At 42.6% G+C, this 27,973-nt stretch overlaps 1 protein-coding gene across 1 annotated transcript in view; it reads right to left on the reverse strand.

Moving 5' to 3' along the window:
- PLEKHG4B (pleckstrin homology and RhoGEF domain containing G4B) overlaps positions 1–27,973 on the reverse strand; it is a 91,937-nt gene that overhangs the window by 48,004 nt on the left and 15,960 nt on the right. The window contains exon 2 of the mRNA XM_036280815.1: positions 10,686–10,883. Within this exon, the coding sequence (XP_036136708.1) occupies positions 10,686–10,883 (198 nt within the window). The remainder of the gene's footprint in view (positions 1–10,685; positions 10,884–27,973) is intronic.

Consider the following 27,973-nt stretch of genomic DNA (forward strand, 5'->3'; position numbering starts at 1 on the left):
AAAATGAAAAGAGAACCTACTGAATAAGAGAACATATTTGTCAGTGATATATCTGATAAGGAGTTAATTTCCAAAACATACAAAGAACTTACACAACTCAACACCAGGAAGACAAACAACCCAATTAAAAAATAGGCAAAGGACCTGAATAGCCACTTCTCCGAAGATGACCAAACAGACAAATGAAAAAAAAGCTCAACATCACTAATCATCAGAGAGATGCAATTTAAATTATAACGGAAATCACCTCACACCTGCCAGAATGGCTACCATCAATAAGGCAACAAATAACAAGTACTGATGAGGATGTGGAGAAACAGGAAACCTCATGCACTCTTGGTGGGAATACAGACTGGTGCAGCCTCTGTGGAAAACGGTATAAAGTTCCCTCAAAAAACTAAAAGTAGAACTGCCTTTTGACCCATCAGTCTGACTTCTGGGAATATATCCTAAGAATCCCAAAACACAAATTCAGAAGAATAGATGCACCTCTGTTCATTGAAGCTTTAGTTACAATAGCTAAGATCTGGAAACAGCCCAAGTGCCCATCAGTAGATAAATGGATAAAAAAAAGCTGTGGTACACTTACACAAAGGAATATCACCGTAAAAAGGAAAAAATGTAAAAAGGAAGAAAATCTTACCTTTTGTGACAGCATGAATGGACCTGGAGATTATTATGCTAAGTGAAATAAGCCAGTCAGAGAAAGACAAATACCATATAATCTCATCTATATGTGGAATCTAATGAACAAAATATAAACTGACAAACAAAACAGAAACAGGCATGGATACATGGAACAGACTGACAGATGTCTCAGGGGAGAACGGAGGATGGGACTGGATGAAAGAAGGTAAAGGGATTAGCCAAAGAACATATATACATAACCCAAAGATACAGACAACAGTGTGGTGATAGCCAGAGGGAAAAGGGAGTGGAGGTGGGCAAAGGGGGGAATGGGGACAGAGAGACTTTGCATGGGGCAATGGGCACACAATGCAGTGTGCAGTGTACACTTTAAACCTGTATGGTTTTGTGAACCAATGTCATCCCAATATATTCAATTAAAAAATAAATGAATTAAAAAAAGAAAGTAGAACAGGCAAAATCTCCCCATATCTATACTCATGAGCCTACCGCACACAAGCATACTATCACCACTGCACATCCTCTTGTGATTGTTTTTAAAAAATGCATGTTTATAAAATAAATTTATACTCTTTTTGGCTTAGTATTATATCATACTCATTTCCTCATGTATTTTTTAAAATAACTTCTTTAAAAACAATTTTAATCTATGCATTATTATCTATCTCGTATATACATGATTAATTTAACCATCCCCCTAATATTTATTTCCATTTTTCACTATTATAAGTAATATTCAACACATATTATTAGGAAAAAAAATCTGGACCTGCATTTTATATCATGTGTTATGGGCAAAAATTTCCGATTCAAACTGTACATGATAATTTGAAGAGTCTCCATTCATATTAATACAACTGCTTTCCAGTCATTTCAATTTCCATGACTACGAGAAGAATTAGCTTGTCTCTCTTACTGAATTCTGCCTGCTCTGAATATTAATCTTTATAGTTTTCTATTCATTAGTCAGCAAACATTTGCATCTTATATATGTTGTATGTCTCTGACCGCCAAGAGGTTGAACTCACCAGGGCTTCCAGGAATTGCTGCTCCTCTCTGTCTATCTATCTATTCAAGGCTTGTGGACTTTTCTGCTGGTGTCTTAGTGTTTTTACTTATGTCTATGAGTTCTAGGCAAACATGATGGAATAAACAGTTTTTATTTGGTTTTTAATTTTGCTTCCCATGCTTTTGAAGCACAAATTTTCCAGATGCTTCTGCCATAAAAATCTATCAATTTCCTTTTGTTTGTGATGCCACTCCTTGTGAAGCCTGATAAATCAGGGCTTTCCCTGGGAGATCAAGTTCCTAACTCACCTCCTTACATCCCTGTTTGTAAGTTAACTCACCTGGATTTAATGGGTCTTGGGAGGCAAAAAGTCTGTGTTGACCTTTTGCTGATGACCTGCTGGGTGATGGCTCATCACATGCCTGAAACAGGACCTCTCCACCAGTGATTTTAGTGCCAACTGTACCATACTGTTTGCTCCAGCTCTGAGTGATCAGAACTGGTAGTTGGTTTGCTAAAGCAGATTATCACTAAAAAGAATGGTCATACATACTCTTTTTGCTTTAAATATATAAGTGCACATTCACATGCCACCATCCTGGTGGGAACTAGGGAGGGGACGCTCTTGGAGCTTGTTTCCATCTGGTGCTCTAGTTAGCCTCAGGGGTTCACAGCTCTTGTTGTCCCTTTAGAGTTAATCCCATGTTATTAGATAATGATATTAAGTCCCCCTGATTAAATGTCTGTGGTTTTTGTCTCTTGATGGGATTAATGTATACAGAAGTCCCAACTTTTCTCTGCTGATTTGGAGGGCTCCACTGTCTTCCTTGGGCTGAGCACACCCATAATGCTGTCTTTTTTTAATCTTCACCCAAGGATATTTTCTATTTATCTTCAGATAGAGTGGGAGGGAGAGAAGGGAAAAGAGAGACACATTGACTGGTTGCCTCCCATACAGCCCAGCCCAGCCCCTACCAGGGCTGGGACTAAACTGCAACCAGACGAGGTTTGTGTCCTTGGCCAGAATCGAACCTGCGACTCATTGGTCTGAGGGTTGATGCTCTACTGCTAAACCATACTGGCCAGGGTCATACTGCTTTGTCTTATGGTACCTTTGAAGTGGAGCAAGATTTTTTAAAATTAGGGAAGGAATAGAAATATAGAATTCTTCTGGATTTTCCCCAAATATCCTTGTCTTTTCAATTGTCTTGTTCATATCTAATGTGACAGCACTTTTTTTTTTTTAACCCTCACCCGAGGACATTTTTGCATGTATCTTCAGATAGAGCGGGGGGGGGGGGAACAGAGAGAAACATCGATGTGAGAGAGACACATCAACTGATTGCCACCCACAGGACCCCAACCGGGGTGGGGACAAACTGCAACTAAGGTACATGCCCTCAGCAGGAACCGAACCTGGGACTCTCTGGTCCGCAGGCTGACACTCTAACCGCTGAGCCAAACGGGCCAGGGCAACAGCACCTTTTTTTTTTTTTAATCCTCACTCGAGGACATTTTTCCATTTTTGTTCAGATATAGTGGGAGGGAGGGAGGAAGGGAGAGAGAGAGAGAGAGGGAAACATGGACATGAAAGGGACACATCGAGAGGCTGCCTCCTGCACAACCTCATGCGGGGCCGGGGACAAACTGCAACCCAGGTATGTGCCCTTAGCAGGAACTGAACTCGGGTCTCTCTGGACCATGGGCTGATGCTCTAACTGCTGAGCCAAACTGGCCAACAGCACCTTTTTTTTTTAGTGACTTTTCGCAAGTCTTTGCAGAGCATCCAACTTCATTTTCTCAGAGAAGGCTATCCTTATTTTTGCACTCACTCATACCTAATCAGTTTAGGTTTTAATTACATTAGGTTTATTCAGCTCTTCTTCTCCTAGCTTTTTAAATTTTAATAACGAATATTAGAATCCTCTTAAACTATATATCATACTTTAAACACCGCTTAACTGTATATATACATTTCTACATGTTGTGTTTCATTATTATTCAGTTCCAGTAATTTTCCTTGTGATTTCTTTAATCCATGGGTTATTTAGAAATAAGTTACTTAATTTCCAAATATGGTAGGAGCTTCTATTTATCTTTGTTATTTAATTCTGATTTAATGCCACTGTGGTTAAAAAATATGTTCTATATAAATTCTGTCCTTCGAAATTAATTGAAACTTATTTTTTAATGACCTACAGTATGTGCTCTATCTTGAAAAGTGTCGTGTGCATGTGCAAGCATTGTGCATGCTTCATCTGTTGGATGTAATGTTCTATAAATTTCAAATAGGTCACTTTGTTTATAGTGTTGGTCAGCTCTTGCATATCCCTACTGATTTGACTAATTGTTCTATCAACTGCTAAGAGAGGAGTATGAAAATCTCCATTTAGTGTTGTCACTGTTTGGATGTATGTGTTTTGAAGCTCTATTGTTAGGTAGCTTGTTGATAAATTGGGCCTTTAAACACTATGAAATGTCCTGTCCCTCTTTGTCTCTGGTGGCACTCATGATCTGAAATCTAACTTGTGATATATCTTATTCCATTCTTTTACTTTCATCCTTTGTATGTATTTATATTTAAAGAGCATTTCTTATAAGCAGCATTTAGTTGCTCTTGCCTTTTTTCCAGTCTGGAAATCTCTGCCTTTTATTTGGCATGTTTAGTTCATTTAACTACATTTAATATAATTATTGATATGTTTAGATTTAAATCTATCATCTTGGCATGTATTCGTCATATCTGTTCTTTGTTCCTTTGTTCTTCCTTTTATTACATCTTCTATTTTTTGGATTCCATTTATCTCCCCTGTTGAATTTTTAGTTATATTCTGTGTTATTTTTAGTGGTTGCTCTCAAGATTACAATTTGCATCTGTAATTTATCACAGTCTATCTTCAATATTTTATTATTTAAAAACAATATAAAAACCTTACGTTAGTATAATTCAATTTACTGCCTCCCACACTTTGAGCTTTTGTTATGTATTTTATTTCTACATCATAGACCCCGCAATATATTGCTCTCCATCAGTGGGGAACCTTTTTTCTGCAAAGGGTCATTTGAATATTTATGACATCATTCACAGGCCACACAAAATTATCAACTTAAAAATTAGCCTGCTAGCCCTGGCCGGTTTGGCTCAGTGGTTAGAGTGTCGGCCTGCGGTCCAGAGAGACCCGGGTTCGGTTCCCGCTAAGGGCACGTACCTCGGTTGCAGTTTGTCCCTGGCCCTGGTCGGTCGTGCGGGTGGTGGCCACTCGATGTGTTCCTTTCACGTCGATGTTTCTCTCTCTCTCTCTGTTCCTCTCTCTCCCTCCCACTCTACCTGAACAAAAAATGGAAAAATGTCCTCGGGTGAGGATAAAAAAAAAAAAAAATTAGCCTGCTATATTTGGTCAGGCTAATTTGGTAAGGCATGTGATGTTGGTAGGTATTGATTTCACCAGCCTTATACGGCCCGCGGGATGGACATTCCCCAACCCTGCTCTAAGCAGTCAATAATTTTAAAGAGAAATTCACACTTAATTCATATATTAGCCTTGCTTGTGCTCTTCATTTATTACTGTAGATCTGAGCTTCAACCTGGTACCATATCCCTTCAGCCCGAGAACCCCCTTCAATATTTTTTTGCATTGCACCTCTGCTAGTGCCCTTTTATTCATTTGAAAATGTCATTATTTTATCTTCATGTTTTAAATATATTTTCACTGGATATAAAATTTTAGGTTGACTTTTTCTCCTTTCAACATTAAAAGATGTTTTCCCATTGTTGAGATCCAGTGCTTCTGATGAAAAGTCACTCATCATTCTTGTTGCTGCTCACCATATGTGATATACCTTTTTTCTGTCAGTTTTTAAGATTTTCTCTTTATGACTGGTTTTCAGATGTTTAATTACAATGTAGCTAAATTTTTGTTTTGTTTTGCATTTATCCTGTTCTGCATTTGATGAAATTTCTGGATCTATAGGTTTCTGTGTTTTAACAAATTGAAAAATGTTTCCAACAATATTTCTTTAAATACTTTTTTCTGCTCCATTTTCTCACTCCTCCCCTTATGGGAATCCAGTTACACATAAGTTTGACTACTTGATAGTCCTACAGATTATTGAGGGCGCATAGATGAGAGAGAACATGGACTGGCTGCCTCCTGCAGGCCCCCCCCCCCCAATGGTGATGTGGCCCACAACATGGGCATGTGCCCAGATCGGGAATCAAACCAGTGACCTCTTGGTGCAAGGGTTGACGCTCAACCACTGAGCCACACTGGCTGGGCTATCACAGCTTTTAAAAAGTCTTTGCTAATTCCATACCTCGATAATCTGGGTCTGTTTTTATTGACAAATTTTCCTTTTGTTTATGGGTTGATAATTTGGTGCCTTTGCACAACTTGTAATTTTTTAATTTTATGCCAGAGATTCTGTCTAAAGTAGATAATTTTTTAAAAAGAGGGAGTGCTCTTTCCTCTGTTAGGCAGGTAGGATGAAGGGTTTATCAGTTTAACACATTTACAAATAGAGCTAGTTTGGGGTGGGGCTTTAAACTCCAGCAGAGCCTTGGAATTCAAGCTCCAGGAGTCTAATGAGATACCTGTTCACTTTCCAGTCAGTCTCTGACTCCCTTGACCACCAGAGATATCTTACAGAATTTGAATTGGGTGGGGTATAGTTCAGCTTTGGTTAATTTTAATTTACATCTGGCTTCAAATGCTTTGATGACGAGTTCCCAAGTCTCTATCCAGGGGAGCCTGGTACCAACCACCACTGGACTTCAAACCTGAGAGATGCTGAAACTACGTTTCTACAATGTTAAGAAAAGTGTGACACTTTGAAACTGTGTGACTATAAGATTTTGAGATCTTTTGCTTTCTCTCCCCATATCTCAGTCTCCACTTACTCTGCCGAATTTCCTGTAAGAGAATTGTTTAGGATTAATTAGGAAAGAGGATTATCCTTACCTTCAAGGCTTACATAGATTCTTACCTGATGTATCAGCCCTGAGGTTTCTTTTTTATATTTTTATTTTTTTTTATCCTCACCCAAGGGCATTTTTTCGTTTTTTGTACAGATAGAGTGGGAGGGAGAGAGAGGAAGAGAGAGAGAGAGCGCACGCACGCGAGAGAAACATTGGCGTGAAAGGGACATATCGAGTGGTTGCCACCTGCACAACCCAACCAGGGCTGGGGACAAACTGCAACCGAGATACATGCCCTTAGTGGGAACCGAACCCGGGTCTCTAGACTGGAGGCTGATGCTCTAACTGCTGAGCCAAACTGGACAGGGCAGCCCTGAGGTTTCCCAAATTCAATTTCTTTTCATCTGAGCAGAGATGATCCTTTTCTGGCAGCCTGAACCTCAATCCGTGCTCCCTGCAAACTCAGTGACTGGCCCCAGGTATGGAAGTGTTTGTTCTTTACTCATTTAGGCAAGCATTGTCTTTCCATATTTTAGTTATTTTGGATCTTTATGTATCCATTGCTCTTGGATAGCTTTAAAGGGAAGTATAATTGTTTTGGTTCATGTTGGGATTTCTTGTTTTGACAGGAGTAAAGGTCTTTCCTATACTTCTACATCCTAACTAGAAATAGGACTCACTGATTCATCAGCAAGAAACATATTGCCAATTTCCTTTGTGGTTCTCTCTTTGACCCTTTATCTATGTATAGGAGTACATTTACAATTTTACAAATGTAAGGGTGGTTTTTTGTTGTTGCTGTTGTTATTGATTTCAATAAAGTTTTATTGTCTTGCAGTCTTTAGATATCAATTCTTTGGTATTTGTTGACACTTTATGGCTAATGGTCAATTCTGGTCAATTTTGATAAATGTACATGTACATTTAAGAAGCATGTACGTTCTCTAATTGTATATATTCCTTCTTTTTAAGGCTGTATTTTATTTATTTATTTCTTTATTAATTTTTAGAGAGAGAGGAAGGGAGAGGGGGAGAGAGAAACATCGATGAGAGAGAACATCAATTGGCCACCTTCTTCATGCCCCTCTCTGAGGATTTGGCCCATAATCTGGGCATGTGCCCTGACTGGGAATCGAACCGGTGACCTCTGGTGCATGGGTCGATGCTCAACTACTGAACCACACTGGCTGGGCTAATTGTATATATTCTTGAGATAAAAGTATATTCTCTTATTGTAAAATTTGATCATAATTTTATCAAATTTTGATTAAAGTTGGAAAATGTTCCATGTACACTTGGGAAGTATTGCATTCTAAAATTATGTGTTTGGCACTCTATGTGTGCCCATTAGTGGAAGAGATGTGTGTTCAAATGTATATCTTAATATATGTTTTGCTTATCCTGTTTGCTTTAGAGAGGTGAAATATCCCATTAAGATGATGAATTATTTCTTATAATCCCCTCAATTTATGCTTCAAACATTTTCATGCTATGTTGTTAAGCATTTACAGATTTTTATGTATTCCTAGTTGTGACCAGTACTATTACTGAATGATCCTCTTTAGCCCTAACAATGCATTTTGCCTTTTATTATATTTAGTGTGTTACAAATATTGCTATAGCAGTTATCCTTTGGTTAGAATTTTGCTGGTCTACCATTTTCAATAACTTTACTTTCAACCTCTTATGTAAGTTGTGCTTTTTGATTTCCCATATCTTTGTTTTGTTAACTCCCTCAATTTTTTACGTCTATTTGATTTCATTTTCTTTATTCTAACTCTCTCCTCCTGCTTTCCTCCCTTAGGAGAAACATTCTATCTTTATATTTTTCTGATTACTTTTCTTTAAACTTCTCCAGACATTTCTGATCCAAACTGTGATGAAACAAAATTATAAGTATGCAATAAGTGATTTTAAGCATTTCATCTATCTAGAGAAGAATGACAGAATGGTGGTCATTAAAATATTAGTTTAATACAACAACTTACCTTAAAGTTAATATCATTAATAATGATTTCCAAGCCATATACTTTTACAATAGTGGGTAAATGAATAAAAATGGCATTGAATTTATGTTAACTAAAATATGTTTATATTCATAGTTGTTAGATAAGTTCATTTTCTCCTATATCATAAAGATCAAGTTTTATGTTCTATTAAAAAGAAAAAAGCAATAGCAATAGAAACAAGCAAATAGTAAGGTTGTCTCTAAATTTCATTTTGTTCTTATTAAACACTTGTAGATATGCATCCATATTTCAGGGTAATATTATTACTATGGCTTTTTCAGAAAATAGGCAATTTTGTAAGTGAGAAGAAATGACATGGTTAAAATGTAAGGTAAAAGAAATTTGAAGAAGAAAGGCAAAACTTTAGGTCAGAATAGCTTTTCAAGACACACCTTTGAAAGAGGACAGGTATTTTCAGATCTGACTTAAAGCAGAATGGTTCTCTGTGTTGCTGTTCACTTCTCCTGAGAGGCACCTCTCTCTACTGCTGCCCTATGCCAATGTGGAAAAGGTACATAATCACAAAGGAAAAGAACCTCTGCATAGACTACTTCAAACAAAGAATCAAATCTAGGATATTCCTGGTTATTTCTCTACCACGGTCATTCCAGCTAAAAGATATTCAAAGAGTTTAATAAATCAAGGTAGTCCAATGGTAGTTTGAAAAAGAAACCACCCTAATTCAGTATCAATGGAGTAATAAAAGGTACTGATGAATAAAGATATTTCTTTTCAAGATTCAGCCATAATCTTTCCAGCAGCTCACTTCAATATACCCACAACTTGGCTGTCATTAGTTTTCTTTTCTTTTTTCTAACCTACAATAAAAATACCCCAAGAAATAAACTAAACATGTGAGAAATTCATTAAGCAGGGTCTATTGGTGTGTATGGAACTGCTCGAATAAGCTGGCTCTGAGATGATTACTCAGGAGTGTGACTTATTTCCTTCGCTCAAAGACTGTAGTGGAAGTTCACTGGGGGAAACCAGAGTGGATGTCTGCACACAAAGTGGGCTCACACGCACTGGCAGGCCTGGGAAGCCTGGTTTCTGGGACACAGAGTCTTATTTCACCCATCATTTGGGATGAAGAAAAGGAGGAGCCAGAAGCTAGAAAGAAGGAGATGAGATAGGGCCTGATGGACCCATCAAATAGAGGGAAATGGAAAGATTTCTTCATTTATGTGTTTAAACTCTATGAAAACATGGCTGAGTTTATAATACAGTTTTGGTTTTTCCTTTATTTCACAACTTTCTTTCAGAAAGAAAACGACAAATGCTCACTGAATTATGTTGGTTTTAATTACTGGTTTAATTTCAAATGTTCTCCCTTACCTTCATCAATGGCACATTTCCCTGATTCTAAAATTCTACTTCCTCAGCTTAAATATTTTGCAGGTACCAGGTATCTGGGCCTCTCTTCTCCAGGTAAAGAACAGTTATGGTGTTTCCTGCAGGGGAGGTCTTCACACAGGATTCCTTCTGCAAGGAAGTCCTTACACAGGTTCTGTCCCCTCAGGGGAGGACCTCACACAGGCTCTGTCCCCTGAGGACAGGTATCACACAGGCTCTGTCCCCTGAGGACAGGTACTTACACAAGCTCTGTCCCCAGAAGTCAGGTCCTCACACAGGCTCTATCCCTTGAGGGGAATTACTCACACATGCTCTATCTTGCGAGGGGAGGTCCTTATATAGACTCTGTTCCCATAAAGGAGGTCCTCACACAGGCTCTGTCCCCTCAGGACAGGTACTTACACAGGCTCTGTCCCCTAAAGGGAGGTCTTCACACAGGCTCTGTCCCATGAGGGCAGGAATCACACAGGCTCTGTTCCCATAAGGGAGGTCCTCACATAGGCTCTGTCCCCTGAGGACAGGTACTTACACAGGCTCTGTCCCCTAAAGGGAGGTCTTCACACAGGCTCTGTCCCATGAGGGCAGGTATCACACAGGCTCTGTCCCCTGAGGACAGGTACTCACACAGGCTCTGTCCCCTAAAGGGAGGTCTTCACACAGGCTCTGTCCCATGAGGGCAGGAATCACACAGGCTCTGTTCCCATAAGGGAGGTCCTCACACAGGCTCTGTACTCTGAGGACAGGTACTCACACAGGCTTCCTGCTGCAGGTGCTGTAGGGCCTTCGTGGCGGGGATAAGGAAGTCAGTGAGGCAGCGCAGCCCATCCCCTCCGTGGAGCCTCTCGGCCACGCTGAAGACCTGCCAGAGCACCGTGGCCGCCGTGGCCTCGAATGGTGGGTAGAGGTCAGAGAGTGTGTTCTGGATGTAGGTGTCAAGGGATTCCAGATCCTGAAATGGAAGAGAGGATCCGGAAATTTAAGATACCAATACAGACACATACATGGACACTTTCACAGGCTGGCACTTAAGGGTCTCTGAGTTATATTTGTCAAATAGGCAAGGTATAAGTGAATCCTCAGCACAGAGGGGAGTTCCTGTTGGGGACTTGGCCCTCACGTAGTCACACAGCAGTAGCACACTGAGGAAGTGCCCACAGCTGCGTTTGGTAGACTTGAGATGTATGCTTACTAGGGCAAACCTAAATAACACTTTGTGAGCGAGGGTTGTCACTGTTATCACAGGAGGCACAACTGAGTTTAAATCTGGGAAAAGTTCCATCCCATCAAATTCTGAAATATGCACCTTAAATGCTACGTTTTAGGATCTTCAGTGGAGCACGAAAATTTCTCAGGGGGTTTTCCCCTTCCCTGGAAGGCCTACGTCACGACACATGGAATGGGGGTTGGGGGCTGTAAGGAGAAAGAAATTTGTCTATATTTCATTTAATGCATTCCATTTGTAATGCATGGCAAATACATTTTTTTTACATAACCTGGTTTGTCTTTTTTAAATTTATTTTTTATTGTTGACAGTATTATATATGATCCCCATTCCCCACCCCCACCCCCTTTGCCACCTTCTACCCAGCCCTTGCCCCTGCCCCACCCCAGGCCTTCACCACACTGTTGTCTGTGTCCATGGGCTATGCATATATGCATATAAGCTCTTTGGTTGATCTCTTCCAGCACCTCCCCACCACCTTCCCTTGGAGAGCTGTCAGTATGTTCCATGCGTCCATGTCTCTGGACCTATTTTTTCATCAGTTTATTTTGTTCATTAGATTCCACATATAAATGAAATCATGTGATATTTGTCTTTCTCTGACTAGTTTATTTCACTTCACATAATAATCTCCAGGTCCATCCAGGCTCTTACAAAGGGTAAGAAATCATTCTTTTTTATTTTATCCACTCATATACTAATGGGCACTTGGACTGTTTCCAGATCTTATCTATTGTAAATAATGCTGCTATGAACATAAGAGTGAATATATTCTTTCTGATTGGTGTTTCGGGATTCTTAGGATATATTTCCAGAAATGGAATTGCTGGGTCAAATGGCAGTTACATTTTTAATTTTTTGAGGAAACTCCATACTGTTCTCCACAGTGGCTGCACCAGTTTCCATTACCACCAGCAGTGTACTAGGGTTTCCTTTTCTCCACATCCTCACCAGCACTTGTTTGTTGACTTACTGATGGTAGCCATTCTGGCAGGTATGAGGTGATACCTCACTGAAGTTTTAATTTGCATCTCTCTGATGATTAGTGATGTTGAGCATTTTTTCATGTCTATTGGCTATCTGCATGTCCACTCTGAGAAGTACCTATTCAGGTCCTCTGCAATTTTTTAATTGAATTGTTTGTCTTCCTGGTGTTGAGTTGTATGAGTTCTCTGTATATTTTGGAAATTAACCCCTTACCAGATGTATCATTGGCCAATATGTTCTCCCATATAGTGGGTTCCCTTTCATTTTTTTGGTGATTTCTTTTGCTGTCAGAAGCTTTTTAGTTTGATGTAGTCCCATTTGCTTATTTTTTCCTTTGTTTCTCTTGCCCTAAGAGACATATCAGTGGGACTGCTACGTGAGATGTCAGAGATTTTACTGCCTATCTTTTCTTCTAATATTGTCATGGTTTCGTGACTTTAAGTCTCATATCGATTTTGAGTTTATTCTTATGTATCATGTAATTTGGTGGTCTAGTTTCATGTTTTTGCATATACCTGTTCAGTTTTCCCAACACGATTTCTTGAAGAGACTGTCTTTAACTTATTGTATGCTCTTGCCTCTCTTGTCAAATATTAATTGACCAAATTGGTGTGGGTTGATTTCTGGGGTCTCTGTTGTTCCATTGGTCTATATGCCTGTTCTTGTGCCAGTACTAGGTGTTTTTTTGTTTGTTTCTTTTAATTTTTTAAAATTAATTTTGAGAGAGAGAGAGAAAGGTAGAAGGAGAGAGAAATATCAATTCGCTGCCTCCTGCATGCCCCCTACTGGAGATTGAGTCCACAACCTGGGCATGTGGCCTGATTGGCAATAGAATCAGCAACCTTTCAGTGCATGGGATAATGCCCAACCAATTGAGCCACACGGGCCAGGAGAGTACCAGGTTGTTTTGATTACAATGGCTTTGTAGTATAGTTTAATATCCTGTATTGTGATGCCTCCAACTTTGTTCTTCTTTCTCAATACTCCTATGGCTATTTGGCGTCTTTTTGGGGTTCATATAAATTTTTGGAATATTTGTTCTAAATCTGTGAAATATGCTGATTGTATTTTAATAGGGATTGCATTGAGTCTATTGATTGCTTTGAACAGTATGGACATTTTAATGATGTTAATTCTTCCACTCCATGAACATGGTATATGCTTCTACTTGTTTGTTTCTCCCTCTATTTCTTTTTCCAATGTCCTATAGTTTTCCAAGTACAGGTCTTTTACCTCCTTGGTTAAGTTTATTCCTAGATATCTTATTTTTTTGTTGTTGCAATAGTAAATGGGAATTTTTTTTTTAGTTTCTCTTTCTGAGAGTCCCTTATTGGTGTACAAAAAATGCCATCAATTTCTGGCACTTATCTTGCTACTTAGCCAAATTCATTTATTAAATCTAGTAGTTTTTTGGGGCAGTCTTTAGGGTTTTCTATGTACAATATCATGTCACCTGCAAATAATGACAGTTTTACTTCCTCCTTTCTAATTTGGATACCTTTTATTTTTTCTTCTTATCTGATTTCTGTGGCTAAAACTTCTAGTACTATGTTGAATAAAAGTGGTGAAAGTGAACACCCCTGTCTTGTTCCTGTTCTTAAGGAAAATGCTCTTAGCTTTTGCACATTGAGTATGATGTTGGCTGTAGATCTGTCATATATGGCCTTTATTATGTTGAGGTATGATTCCTATATTCCCACTTTGCTGAGAGTTTTCATTAAAAAATGGGTGCTGAATTTTGTCAAGTGCTTTTTCTGAATCAATGGATATGATCAAGTGATTTTTATCCTTCGTTTTATGTAATGTATCACATTTATTGATTTGTGAATATTGTATCAGCCTTGCATCTCTGGAATAAATCCCACTTGGTCAAGGTGTGTGATTTTTAAAAATGTATTGCTGGATTCAATTTGTTAATATTTTGTTGAGGATTTTAACATCTATGTTCATCAAGGATATTGGCCTGTAATTTTCATTCTTTGCAGTGTCTTTATCTGGTTTTGGAATTAGGATAATGCTGGCCTTGTAAAAAGAGCTTGGGAGTTTTCCCTCCTCTTGAATTTTTTGTAATCATTTGAGGAGGATAAGTGTTAGTTTTCCTATGAATGTTTAGTAAAACTCACCTGTGAAGCCATCTGGTCCAGGATTTTTGTTTGCTGGTTTTTTTCTATTTTTTTATTACTGCTTAAATTTCATGGGTTGTTAACAACTTATTCCAATTCTGTGGTACTTCTTGGGTGAGTTTTAGAAGATTGCATGTTTCCAGGAATTTGTCCATTTTGCCCAGGTTGTCCAGTTAGTTCACGGTATTTTCTTACAATCATTTGTATTTCTGTTGTGTCAGTCGTTACTTTGCCTTTTTCATTTCTGATTTTATTTATTTGGGTACCCTCTCTTTGTTTCTTGATGATTCTGGGTTAAGGTTCATCAGTCTTGTTTATCTTAACTCAAGAACCAGCTTTTGGGGTTTTACTGATCTTCTGTATTGTTTTTTTTAGTCTCTATGTCATTTCTTCTGCTCTGATCTTCTATTATTTCCTTCCTTGTACTTTCTCCGGGCTTTTCTTGTGGTTCTCTTTCTACTTCTTTAAGTTATAGGATTAGTTTATTAGAGAGTTTTCTTGTTTCTTGAGGTAGGTCTGTAGTACAATGAACTTCCCTCCCAGGACTGCTTTCACTGTGTCTCATAGATTTTGGGTTGTTGGGTGTTCATTTTCATTTGTTTCCAGGAAGATTTTTACTTCTTCCTTGATCTCATTGGTAACCCATTTATTGTTTAATAACATGCTATTTGGCCTCCATGTGTTTGAATGTTTTTTTTTGTTTTGTTTTTATTGTAGTTGATGTCTAGTTTCATGCCATTGTGATCCAAGAAGATTCTTGATATGATTTCAATCTTCTTGAACTTGTGAAGAATTATTTTTTGTCCTAACATATGGTCTATCTTTCAGAATGTTGCTTGTGTACTTGAAAAGGTATATTCTGCAAATTTGGGATGAAATATTCTGTACCTATCAATTAAATCCATTTGATCTTGATTGTCATTTAAGGTCACTATTTTCTTGTTGATTTTTTGTCTGGAAGATCTGCACAGTGATATCAGTGGTGTTAAAGTCCCCTACTATGACTTTATTGCTGTCTGTCTCTTTCTTAAAGTCCTCCATGAGTTTTTATATTATATTTAGGGGCTCCTATATTGGGTGCATATGTTTACCAGGGTTATAGCCTCTTGTTGGATAGATCTCTTTAGTATTAATGTAGTGATCTTTTTAATCTTTTGTTATGGCCTTTGTTTTGAAGTCTATTTTGTTAGATATAAGTATTACTACTCCAATATATATATTTTTAAATTTTCAGTTGCATGGAATATTTTTTCCATCCCTTCACTTACATGCTGTGTGAGTTTTTTGTTCTGGAGTGGGTCTCTTGTAGACAGCATATGTATGGGTCACACTTTCTTATCCATTCAGCTACCCTATGTCTTTTGATTGAAGCATTTAATCCATTTATATTTAAGAATATTATTGACTGATACTTATGTATTGTCATTTTTAGTCTTTATGTGGTCCCCTCACCCCATTTCTTCTTCTTCTTACAACGGTCCTTTTAGTATTTTCTTCTTATTATTATTATTTTATCCTCACCGAGGACATTTTTCCACTTTTTGTACAGGTAGAGTGGGTGGGAGAGAGAGGAACAGATAGAGAGAGAGAAACATCGACATGAAAGGGACACATCGAGTGGCTGCCACCCGCACAACCAACCAAGGCCAGGGACAAACTGCAACCAAGGTACACACCCTTAGCGGGAACCAAACCCGGGTCTCTCTGGACTGCAGGCTGATGCTCCAACTGCTAAGCCAAACCAACCAGGACCCTTTTAGTATTTTTTACAATGCTGGTTTGATGGTAATAAAATCCTTTAGCCTGTTTTTTTGTTTGTTTTTTGTTTTTGTGTTTGTTTTTGTTTTTTTGGTCTGAGAAGCTCTTTATTCATCTTCAATTTTGAATGACAGCCCTGCTGGATAGAGTAGTCTTGGTTTCAGATCCTTGCTTTTCATTACTTTGAATACTTCATACCATTCCCTTCTGGGCTGTAGTGCTCCTGTTGAAAAATCAGCTGACAGCCTATGGGAGCTCCCTTGTAGGTAACTGTCTCTCTGTTATTGCCCTTAAGATTCTCTCTTTGTCTTTAATGTTTTCCATTTTAATTAGGATGTATCTTGGTGTGGGTCTCTTTATGTTCATCTTGATTGGGGCACTCTCTGTGCCTCCTGAACTTGTGTAACTTTTTCCTTCACCAGATTAGAGAAGTTTTCTGTCATTATTCCTTCAAACAGGTTCTCTATCCCTTGCTCACTTTCTTCTCCCTCTGGTACCCCAATGATGTGCATGTTGTTCCATTTCATTATGTTCCAAAGTTCCCTTAAATTATCCTGATGCTTTTGAGTGGGTTTTTGTTTTGTTTTGTTTTTTGGTGCTCTAATTGAGTGTTTTCTTTTCTACCTTGTCTTCCAACTTGCTTATTTGATCATCTGCTTCATCCAGCCTACTTCTAATTACTTCCAGTGTATTCTTGATGTCAGATATGGTATTCTTCATTTCATTTCCGACTGACTCTTAATCATGGTTTTTATGTCCCTTTTCATGCTGAAGTAGTTCCCATTAAATTCCTTGTAGTTCTCCCTAAGTTCCTTGAGAATCCTTATAACCATTACTCTGAACTCTATGTTTGATAAACTACTTACCTCCATTTCATTTAGCTCTTTTTCTAGAGATTCCTCCTTTTCTTTCACTTGGGGGTTATTTCTTTGACTCACCATTTTAGTTGTCTCTGTGTTTGTTTCTATGCATCAGAAAGAACTGCTATGACGCCCAGTCTTTTAGGGGTGGCCTTTTGTTGTAAATCTCCTGTTGAACCCAGTGGTGCATTCTCCTTGAATCCTGAGCTGAATGCTCTAGGAGTATCCCTTTTGTGGGTTATTTGGGCTCTCCTGTTGTAATTGGGTCTTGATTGTTATTGTCCCATTTGTGGATGGGATCCTCTCCGGCTGGCTAACTGTGAGGCTTAATTAACCCCAACCACATCTTGTGAGCTGTTGTACAGGTGAAGGGACTTGGTCATACCCTCTTCTTCCTCAAAAAGAACTGAGTCCTAAGAACACCAAGCAGAGATGTTTGATGTAGAGACAGTCGGAGTTTTGAGGAAAACTCAAATACTTAGCAACTCCGAATGAACCAAGTGCCCAATAGAGACACCAAGAACATATGGATGGCTGTGTCTCCTGCTTCACAGTGATGTTGTCTGTGCTTCAATTAAAATCCACTCTGCAAACAGGCAGTGACAGTAGTGGCAGCAGCCCAGAGTCTCTCTCCCCACTCCTCCCTTTCCTGTTCCTCCCTCTAGCCACAGCAAATACATTATAATTGTATCAATGTTTTAAAATTTTAAATATAGACCATTCATCAAAATCACATAATTATGCCCTTTCAGTCATTCTGAAAACAGTACTACCAGTACCTGATTCCCCTTTACATTTTTTGGTGCAACATGCTTTTATGTAAAGATAGAATGCTTTTAGTTTTTTAAAAAAGGTTTAATGCTATTTTTAGAGGTAACATTTCCTGAGGAAATACCACAAGGTTCATTTGTTTAGAAATGAAATGCAAGGCTACAAATTACAGTTAAAAGCCAAAGAAGTTAAAATTGCCAAGTGGACTGTTTTAAAGAGACAACAATTACATCTTAGACTCCTCTGACCAGCCTATCATACAGATAAGGAAACTGAAAATAAAACAGCGAATCCTTTGGGCCTGAAGTGGCCAAGACTCAAAGGGAAGCTGTCTGTCCTATTCACGAAACCAGGCCAAACAGAGATTGGGTAGGTGTGTGTTGCAGTGTCATTTCAGCTTTTAGAAACCACGTGATGTGAAGTACACCTAAGCCAGCTCAGTTCCCACCTCTGTGTCACTGTGGTGAGGCGGCAGGTCATATGCCCTCTGGAGTTCCCACCCCAAACAAGTCTTGACATGTCTGTCTGCTCTACTTCCTACACATGCCTGTCTCTCCCCTGTCAATAGGGATTATCTAAATACTGACTTTGTCCAGAAAATGCCAATGTGGTCTGATTTCCAAAAACTCAAACCGTACCCAAGTCAGAAACAAACATCCAGTCCATGAGAGTAAATGGAGCTGGTTCTGAGTCAGTGATAGGACTCACCCTCCAGGAACTGTGCAGCTCTTTATAGATATTGGAAGCAAATGCTATCTGTAATACAAGAGACTGTTAGAAAAGAAGTGGAATGCAATCCTAGGGGACATGTCTTTAACGACCTATGTTGGAGGAACTGAAATGCAAATTTTGGACCCTCCCAGGGAGCGATGTCCTTCTGCTGCTCAGATCCCCAAATCCAGGCTCATTCCTCCTCCAGACCCACTGGGCAGGTCCTGACCTCTCATGTCCAGCTATGGTCTGCAACCTCACGATGGGTGGGTCTCCTGTCCTCCGCCTCACCAGTTTATCTTCTCAAAACTGCCCAACGCTGAAGGAGAGGAAATGCTGTTTGCTGAGATCCTAGAGATAGCCCTTGTCACTCACAGGGCAGTCCAGCCCCCTGGCTCGTTCTCTGCCCTTTAACACTGTGACTAGGTTAGGACCCCACACTTGGCCCAGGGGGTACTCCTGCTCTGGTTCCAACTCCCTGTGCAGCTGTCCTCATTCAGAGCCTGGTTCTGGCAAGAGCTGCCCAAGGGAAGTTGTCCACTGACCAAGAGGCCATTTCCCAGGTCAAGTAAGTTAAGGAAGCCAAAGTAAACAATTTCTCCAGCCTCTTTTTTAAAAATTTAAAAAAGATTCAATTACAATATTATATTAGTTTTAGGTGTATAATAGTGGTTACATATTTATATTACTTATGAAATGATCACCCAATAAGTCTAGTACCCATCTGACACTATACATAATTATTACAATATTATTGATTATATTCCCTATGCTGTACTTGACATTCCCAAGACTTTTATAAATAGTGATTTGTGCTTATTAATTACCCGTCCCCCAACCCCCCTCCCATCTGGTAACCATCAACACATTCTCTGCATCTGTGAGATTTTTTCTATTTTGTTTGTTGTCTATTTTGCTTTTTAGATTCCACAAATAAGTGAGATCATATGGTATTTGACTGACTTATTTCACATAATATCCCTCTAGGTCCATCTATGCTGTCACAAATGGCAAGATTTCATTCCTTTTTTTGTGTTAATCCTCACCCGAGGATGTTTTTCCATTGATTTTTAGATAAAGTAAATGGAGGGAGGGGGAGAAAGAGAGAAAAACACTGATGTGAGAGAGACACATTGATTGGTTGCCTCCACGCAACCCTGACTAGGGCTGGGAATTGAACCTGCAACCCAGGTATGTACCCTTGACTGGGAATCAAACCCACAACCCATTGGTCCACAGGCTGATGCTCTAATCACTAAGCCACACTGGCCAGGGCTCGTTCTTTTTTTATGGCTGAGTAATATTCCATTGTGTGTATATACCACATCTTCTTTATCCAATTGTCCATTAATTAGGTTGCTTCCATATCTTCACTATTGTAAATATGTTGCAATGAACATGGGGCACATATATATCTTTTCAAATTAATGTTTTGGATTTCTTCAGATAAATATACAGAAGTGGAATTGCTGGGGCATCTTCTACCTCTAGTTTTTTGGTTTTTTTTATCCTCACCCGAAGACATTTTTCCATTTTTTGTTTAGGTAGAGTGGGAGGGAGAGAGAAAAACAGAGAGAGAGAGAGAGAAAAACACTGATGTGAAAGGAACACATCGAGTGGCTGCCACCCACACGACTGACCAGGGCCGGGGACAAACTGCAACCGACGTACGTGCCCTTAGTGGGAACCGAACCTGGGTCTCTCTGAACCACAGGCCAACACTCTAACCGCTGAGCCAAACTGGCCAGGGCTACCTCTAGTTTTGTGAGTAATCTCCACACAATTTTCCAACAGTGCATGAGGGTTTCCTTTCCTCCACATCCTCAGCAACATTTGCTATTTGCTGATTTCCTGATAGCCATTCTGACAGGTGTGAAGTGATAGCTCATTGAGGTCTTCTCCAGTCTCATATGCTAATGTGCCCTAACTGACATATGAGGGCCATGCCCAAATTTCCTTAAATATATTCAAGACAGCTTAAGAAAACAGGAAATTATACAGTATATTTTAGAAAGCTTTCCATGATAAATGCTTAAAAAAGAAAACAATGTCTTGGTATCTTAAAGGGTCAAGTTCAGTCATCTGGAACATTTATTCTGTTTGGCTTTTTCTTCCCTCACATGTGCTAGACCAAATGTGTGTGTGTGTGATGAATGTGTGAGGCTAGGAGTGCATGTGAGGACCAGTGTGTGTGTTTGAGACCAGGTGTGTGTGTGAGGGCCTAGTTGCATGGGAGGGCCAAGTGTGTGTTTGAGGGCTGGGTGTGTTGAGGGCCAGTGTTCATGTGCAAGGATTTCTGAAGGTGTATGTATGTGGGTACAGAAGTAGTGAGCCAAGCGAAATGCATGTTGGCAAATTCTTAAAACAGTTTCTAGGCCCTTGAGTGCAGAGGAAGAGAAGGAGGTAGACACAGGATCAGGGCAAATGTTGTGTGGGTACTAACCATTTCAGCTTGGCCTCTCTGCACAATATATCTCACACATTCACCAAAACCTCACATACCATCAAAACATCCAAAAATAAGAGGAGAGGAGACAGACAAATGTTGATGACTATGTTGACAGTAAAGCACTAATTTGTTTTCCTTATATAACTCAGGATTCTCATTTCAACCAAACCCACATGCATGAGATAGGCTAACTCCAAAACGCAGAACCTTCTCCTGTTTACTTGATCATAAATCTTACCACAGCTTAGAATGGGACTATGTGCTACACATATGTTAGCAGAATGGCAGGTACAGTACTTGCAATAAACACATTTAATCACCATGTTGCTGATCTGTGAATTCAGTGTGTTGTTATTTGGCAACTGCAGGACTACCTTTGCATTTTAACAGAAAATTTATGTCTGCAAAGACATTTTAAAGCTTCACTCTTCGACAAAGGTTTTATTTTCCCTACTAACATTAGGTATAATTTTATTGACATGGGGATGATTTTTAAAGTTGAGATCTTTGTTTTTCATATATCTCTGCTCCCCAGGGACTAACCATGGTCCTCCTGGCATCAGGCTCTTAGGAGATGACCATTTCAGTGAGACCCTCCAGGCCTCCCATGTGCCAGATGAGAAGACAAGGGCTGGGGGTCGGAAGGCCATTGGTGCCCACCCATGGGGGGCTGGTCTCTGGAACTTGGGAAAGCCGCTTCTTCCTCATAGGAAAGGTGTGGGTTTGGGGAAGGGGCAGGTAGTAGGCTAACCGTCAAAGCAAAGGGAACTTCTTTTCATTTATTAGGTCTGTGCTGACCTAAAGGAGGCCAGCTGAACAGAGCAGGGGAATAGTACGGGTGTCCTGTCCAGGGCCTGGGAGGCTGGAGGGATGTGGGTGAGGCTGTCCCAGCAAGGAATGTCCATCAACACTCATGTTTTAATTTAAGAACAACACCTTAAGGGCGAGTGAAGGTGCAAGCTCAGAATGGAGCCCAGAGCTCTGGGCGTGGCTGTCGGCGGCAGGGTGGGCCAACACATCAGGACCCCTTTACCCACTGAGAAGGTCTGCAGGGGCTCACTGAGGGGGTCACCCCATCCCCCAAAGAAGGGCATTCCAAAATGACAGAATGCTGAATAGTGAGGTCCCCACACAGATGGGGCTTCAAGACCCTCTCCCAACCCTTCCTGTAGACACAAGCTGGTGGCTGACCCAGCACAGCTGCCTTGGAGATGTCTTTCTTGTGGCCACCTCCATGGCCATAGGACCCACTGCCCAATCTTGTGGGTGATTCCTTGATGTTTGAGTCCCTGCACCCCAGGGACAGTGGGGTGTGTGCAGCACAGGACCGCAGGACACAGGACAAAGTCCTGGGTGGGGTGAGGGGAGGACTGAGCAGTGGTGGTGGCAAAAGGTGGCACAGTCCTCTCCATCCCCCATCAGCTAAGTTAGGGGGCTCCTCTATTCATATTGTCTCATTCTGAAAATCCACAGTGGGCTGATGTCAGGATGCAAAGAGCAGACAGAATGTGGGAATGGGGGCTCCAACAGGGTGAGAGAATGTGGGCTGGGGGCATCACCCAGGAGGTAAGGCTTGGGTGGGGGTGGACAAGAGTAGAGGTGGTGGTCACAAAGGCCCATCATCTGGTCTGGGAGCTTGGCTCCTCCTGCAGCCCCACCACCAGCCGCCAGTGATAACACGCTGCAGCCCAGGGTGCAGCCATCCTGTGTGAGGGGTGTGGTGGTACCCGTCACCCAGGCACTTCCATCCCAGAAGGGAGAGAAGCCTTTTAACTCACTGCTGTGGCCTTTGCCTCTGTCAGAATTTATAAACAAAACCCAGGATGTACAGGGGAGCATCCTGCAACCCCTCCAAGCAGGACCTGGGTTCTTGCTCTGCCCCACTTTCCATCAATAGCTGCTTTCTCAACTTCGCAGGTGAAGGAGCTACGTGTGAAACCCACACTCCCAGGAGGCTTGCTCTGGGCAGCCAACCTGGTTAGAGCTGCTCAGGTGCTTTTAACAGGGGCCTCCTTCCTGAAAGGGCCCAGTGATGATACCCGGCGTCCTGCCCAGGGGGCCCGATGGCCATCTCTGGTTTCCTGTGTGCACAGACCCAGAAACCACCTTTGAATCCAAGAAACCTCTCTAAAAAGCCTGGTCCCCTCATCTGGGCTGGTGTGCTAGCCTGTCTACACCCAGTCTGCCTACATCAAACCTGTCTATACCCAGTCTGCCTACATCTGCTGTCTATACCAGGCCTGTGTACATCTAGTCTGTCTACACCCTGTCTATACCCAGCCTACCTATAGCTGCCCTGCTTTCCATTCACAGGCTGCTGTGTATTTGGGATTCCTGACCCTCACAGCTGGGAGGCTGAGATGTTTCTATGGGGTGAAGATTCTTTTGGCCCAAAGCTGGTGCCCAGAGGAAAGAAGAAAGGGCAAGTGGCAGTACCTCTCCAGGTCTGCACTCTACACCCCGGAAGAACTCAGTGACTAACAAAAGCAATGCACAGGCCCAGAAATCTACATTCTCTGATGTAGATTTAGAGATCCTCAGGCCCTGGTGAGAAGCCTCACTCGACGTATTTCCCCAGCCCATATTCTACTGAAACTGGCACGGGAAGCCTAGCAGAGACATGAGATGCCAGGGGGTGGGGTGAGGGGGTTGGCAGTGTGGCTCTGGGGAATCCTCTATCAATGAGAACCTTTCTCTCCTGATCCCACAGTCTCCTTTTAAACCTCTCAGATATAACTGAGCCTGGGATGGTGACTGCAGCAGAAAGAGCCCCGCTCTATCCCTCTCACCCCAATGCCTATACTCCCTACGGCCCAGAAACACACACACCCGGTGCATCTAGGTCGGATGCCGAAGCCCTACCTGGACAACTCAACCAAGACCTGGGGGTGGCCCAGGTGAGCCACTGGACCTTTTGGTGATATCTCATGCTGGTGACACCACCACTGTGATCTGGCCGGAGCCCCCTTCCCACACCAGAGCACCTCCAACAGCTTAAAGCCTCAGGAGGCCCCTAGCTGGTCCAGTTCCCTTCTTCTGAGCCCCTGCCCAGAGTGACCCGGCTCTCCACTCACTCACAGTGTAAGGGGCAGAGGACCCCAAAGAACTGACCTCGGACCAGGGAATGAAGCCATATCAGGGCAGGGTGGGCAGACGGGAGCACAGACTGAGCAGACAGCAGTGCCGGAGATCCAGGCCAGCTTGGCATAGACATGAGCAAGGGCTCACTGGGTGAGCAGATCGAGGAAGGAGCCTTCTAGTGATTCCTTCTCCTTTCCTGCAGGGTGCCCACCCAGGAGCCTTCTAGCGATTCCCTCTCCTTTCCTGCAGGGTGCCCGCCCAGGAGCCTTCTAGCGATTCCTTCTCCTTTCCTGCAGGGTGCCCACCCAAGAGCCTTCTAGCGATTCCTTCTCCTTTCCTGCAGGGTGCCCACCCAGGAGCCTTCTAGCGATTCCTTCTCCTTTCCTGCAGGGTGCCCGCCCAGGAGCCTTCTAGCGATTCCTTCTCCTTTCCTGCAGGGTGCCCACCCAAGAGCCTTCTAGCGATTCCTTCTCCTTTCCTGCAGGGTGCCCGCCCAGGAGCCTTCTAGCGATTCCTTCTCCTTTCCTGCAGGGTGCCCGCCCAGGAGCCTTCTAGCGATTCCTTCTCCTTTCCTGCAGGGTGCCCACCCAGGAGCCTTCTAGCGATTCCTTCTCCTTTCCTGAAGGGTGCCCGCCCAGGAGCCTTCTAGCGATTCCTTCTCCTTTCCTGCAGGGTGCCCGCCCAGGAGCTTTCTAGCGATTCCTTCTCCTTTCCTGAAGGGTGCCCCCCCCCCAGGACGCCCAGGGCCTGACTGGGCTCTTTGGAGGAACCCACAACAGAGGACAGAATGAGGCCAAGGTCTGGGTCCCAAAGGGGGGACGAGCAACCCACAGCAGAGAGCATAGCAGGCCCGGCAGGGTGTCTGTGGGACCAGGTTTCCAGGAGGAAGCAAAGGTCCCTCGAGGGTCCATGGTGAGACAGCACTGTCCAGTGAACCCCAGAGGCCCCCGCACAGGCACCTGTGGACTCCTCAGCAGTGCGCTCCTCTAGCAGTGAGAGATAGGTAAGGGTTGGAGCTGGCTTTAGCAGAGGTGAGGAACGTCCGGCCCGCAGGCTGTATAAGTCCCACAAAATCAATTCCAGCTAACATCACACGCCTCACCAAATTAGCCTGACCAAATACGTAGGCTAATTTTTAAGTTAATAATGGCCCGTGAATGATGTTATAAATATCCAAATGGCCCTTGGCAGAAAAAAAGATTCCCCACCCCTGCTTTGGAGTCACTAAGCACTGATAATGAGCCCATTACCTTTAACTCCTACAACCCAGGAGAGATGGTCTATGGCAGCACGTCCCAGTGGGCAGGCCTCAGAGAGCCGCACATTCCAGCCTGCCGGGACAGTGCCTTGTACCTTGGTCTCCCTGCATGCACATGTGTGTACACACACACACACACACACACACACACAAACACATGCACACATGCATGCACAAGCACATGAGAACTGTGCCCTGCACCTTCTTCTCCCTGCACAAATGTAGAGACAGTTTCTGCATGCATATATACCCATACACACACATGTACACACACACACACACACTCAGAATGTGCCCGGAAACTACCCCGACTCCTGTCTGTGCGCCCCTTGGACTCAACCTCTCATTTCTGCAGCCTTGCTTCTTACCTAGATTTTTTTCTGATCTCCCGTCTGGCAGCACAAGGATCATCAGGGGACACCTGAACTCGGGCCTTCGCCCACTAGGGTAGCCAGAGCACACAAGTTGGCATAGGCTGCCACCTCTACTGAGGGGCCCTAGACAGGTGTCCTGTGAAGCACCTGGCAGGACTGCATCCGGAGCTGGAGCTGGTTCAGAGGCTTCCTGGATAGACCAAGCCCGCGAGGTGGCCTGAGGAGCAGGACCTTGGGGACTCTGTCCTCCCACCACTGGCTCCAGGGTGAAAGACCCACTTGGTATTTCTTGATCGTGTCTGTATTTCCAGGAGGCTGAGACTGTTCCAGAAACAACTCAGCTCCGAGTTTCATCATCTACAGATTTTGCTTTTCCACGGTACGAACACTTTAGTTTTCAGAGCCAAATAAGGAGAATGCCAAAACAAAGGAACCGTTTCAGCGGTCATTCTTCAGGGCTGTCCGTTGTGTAACAGGCCCAGGAGGAGATTCCAGAAAATAATGTTTTCAAATATAACCCTGAAAACGACCTCTGAATTTATACACATCTTACTAAATACGAAACACACAATCACCTGACTTCAGCAATTTAAAGCTGGTGTGTGGATTTCAGTGGATTATGGAGTGCTGGGGATCACCGACAATGAAAATCATTTAACAGCACTAAACACGCAGCCCAGCTACCGTCTCCACCGGCAGGCATGTTAGAACAGCTCCCCTTCGCAATCTTACGCCCAGAACCGTGTTGGGATGGCCGCCAGAGGGGCTTCTCTCAAGTTTATGAGCAGAATGAGGCTGTGCTGCCACTTTCTTTTCTTTTCTCCCCCCGCAGATGCTCAGCTCCACCTGGCGCAAGGACTTTACAGGTGGCTTATGCTCTAATTTCTTTTAAAACTGATCTTATGTTCTTCTTGCCATCCCAGCTGCCCAGACTAAACTTCCTGTTGTGGAACTGGTAGGTGCAGCTGGGGTTAGGCTGTTTGTTTGTTGTTGTTTTAATTTAATGAAGCTTTATTTTTCAAAATGTACAGCCTGTGGGACCTGTTGTTCATGCATCTTCAACAGCAGCTGGGGCATCCCCATCTTTGGTGTTTCTGGTGTAAATTACTTGAGCTCTGTGCTTTGAAACTAGTCTGCACACTCAGAATCTTCCTCTGGGTGTTCTTTGGAAAAGCTGCCTCAGGATCTCACCTGGACGTGTGGGGCACCCTGTGTCACCCCAGATCTGTCCTTACCGCTCTCTCTGAAATGCTCAGCAGTCTACAAACTATGACCCAGGGGTTGAAAAATATCCAAAGAACACTAGTGGGTGATATGAAATTCAAGTTTCAGTGTCCATAAATAAAGGTTTATTGGAACACAGCTCAGCCTATGGCTGCTTTTGTGCTACAAAAACATAGTCAAGTTATTGTGACCAAGACCGTGTGGCCCTTCAAAGCCTAAAATACTTACTATCTGGCTTTTCGCAGACAATCTGCTGACTCCACTCTCAGGGAGGGAATTCCTGCCAGGCAGCTGAGGGGCAGCTCCCCTCACCCCCCCTGCTGCCCCGTGGTGTGGGGCCTGGCTCAGCATGGCTACAGTTCTGAGTGAAGACATGGAGGACGGAGTGCTCTGCTCACACCATTCTCTAATTCAACAATCAAGTTTCAACTCATTGTCAGTGACATGTGATCCTTCACAATTCAGCCTAGGAACAGCTTTGCTCTGTGTGCTCTGAGGCTGGGCAGTCAATGATCTCAGCCTGTAACGGAGGGCACAGCCTCCAGGCACCTCTGTCTGTTGGGAATTGCTGACTTCTACTCATAGTCAAGAGCATGGGAAGTGTATAAAGCAGTCATTTAAAGTTCTGTTATCTTTTTTTGCATGTGATAGACTAATAAGCTACAGGAGAATTCCCAGATTGGGGGATGTGAAAGTCTTGGGGTGCTCCTACCGTGCAGCATGTTAGGGAATGATGGCTGCACATGGGGAGTCGAGCACAATCCTCGCCACCTGTTGTATATTCACTTGGTCTGTACCCAGGACAAAAGCAGATGCAAGCACAAGGTCTCAGACCAAGGCCTGTCCTGGGCACAGGAGCCCATCGTGCCAGCAGCGACCAGGAAGTGACCCCACCTTACTGTTCTCTTGCTAATCCTGCAGTGGTTGGTCAACAGACCCAGTCTTGCCCTCAGCACACAGAAGACAGAGCCAGCAGGATGATAAACAGGCCCCAGGGAGGGTTCAAGGGGGCCCAAGTGGAGGTGCCAATGAAGAGGAGGCTGCCTAGGCAGTGGGCAGTGTCCCTAGGGCCCAAGGCAAAGGGGGAGGGGAGGGAGACGGCACATGTAAAGTCACTCGGGGTTCTATATTGGCTGTTTCATAGTATAAAGTCCCCGAGATTTCTGCACATCTGGTTTCTTCATATGTAAAACAGAAAAATTACTATAAATCTAATTCACC

This window comes from Molossus molossus, unplaced genomic scaffold (assembly GCF_014108415.1).
Source record: "Molossus molossus isolate mMolMol1 unplaced genomic scaffold, mMolMol1.p scaffold_m16_p_3, whole genome shotgun sequence".
NCBI lineage: Eukaryota > Metazoa > Chordata > Mammalia > Chiroptera > Molossidae > Molossus > Molossus molossus.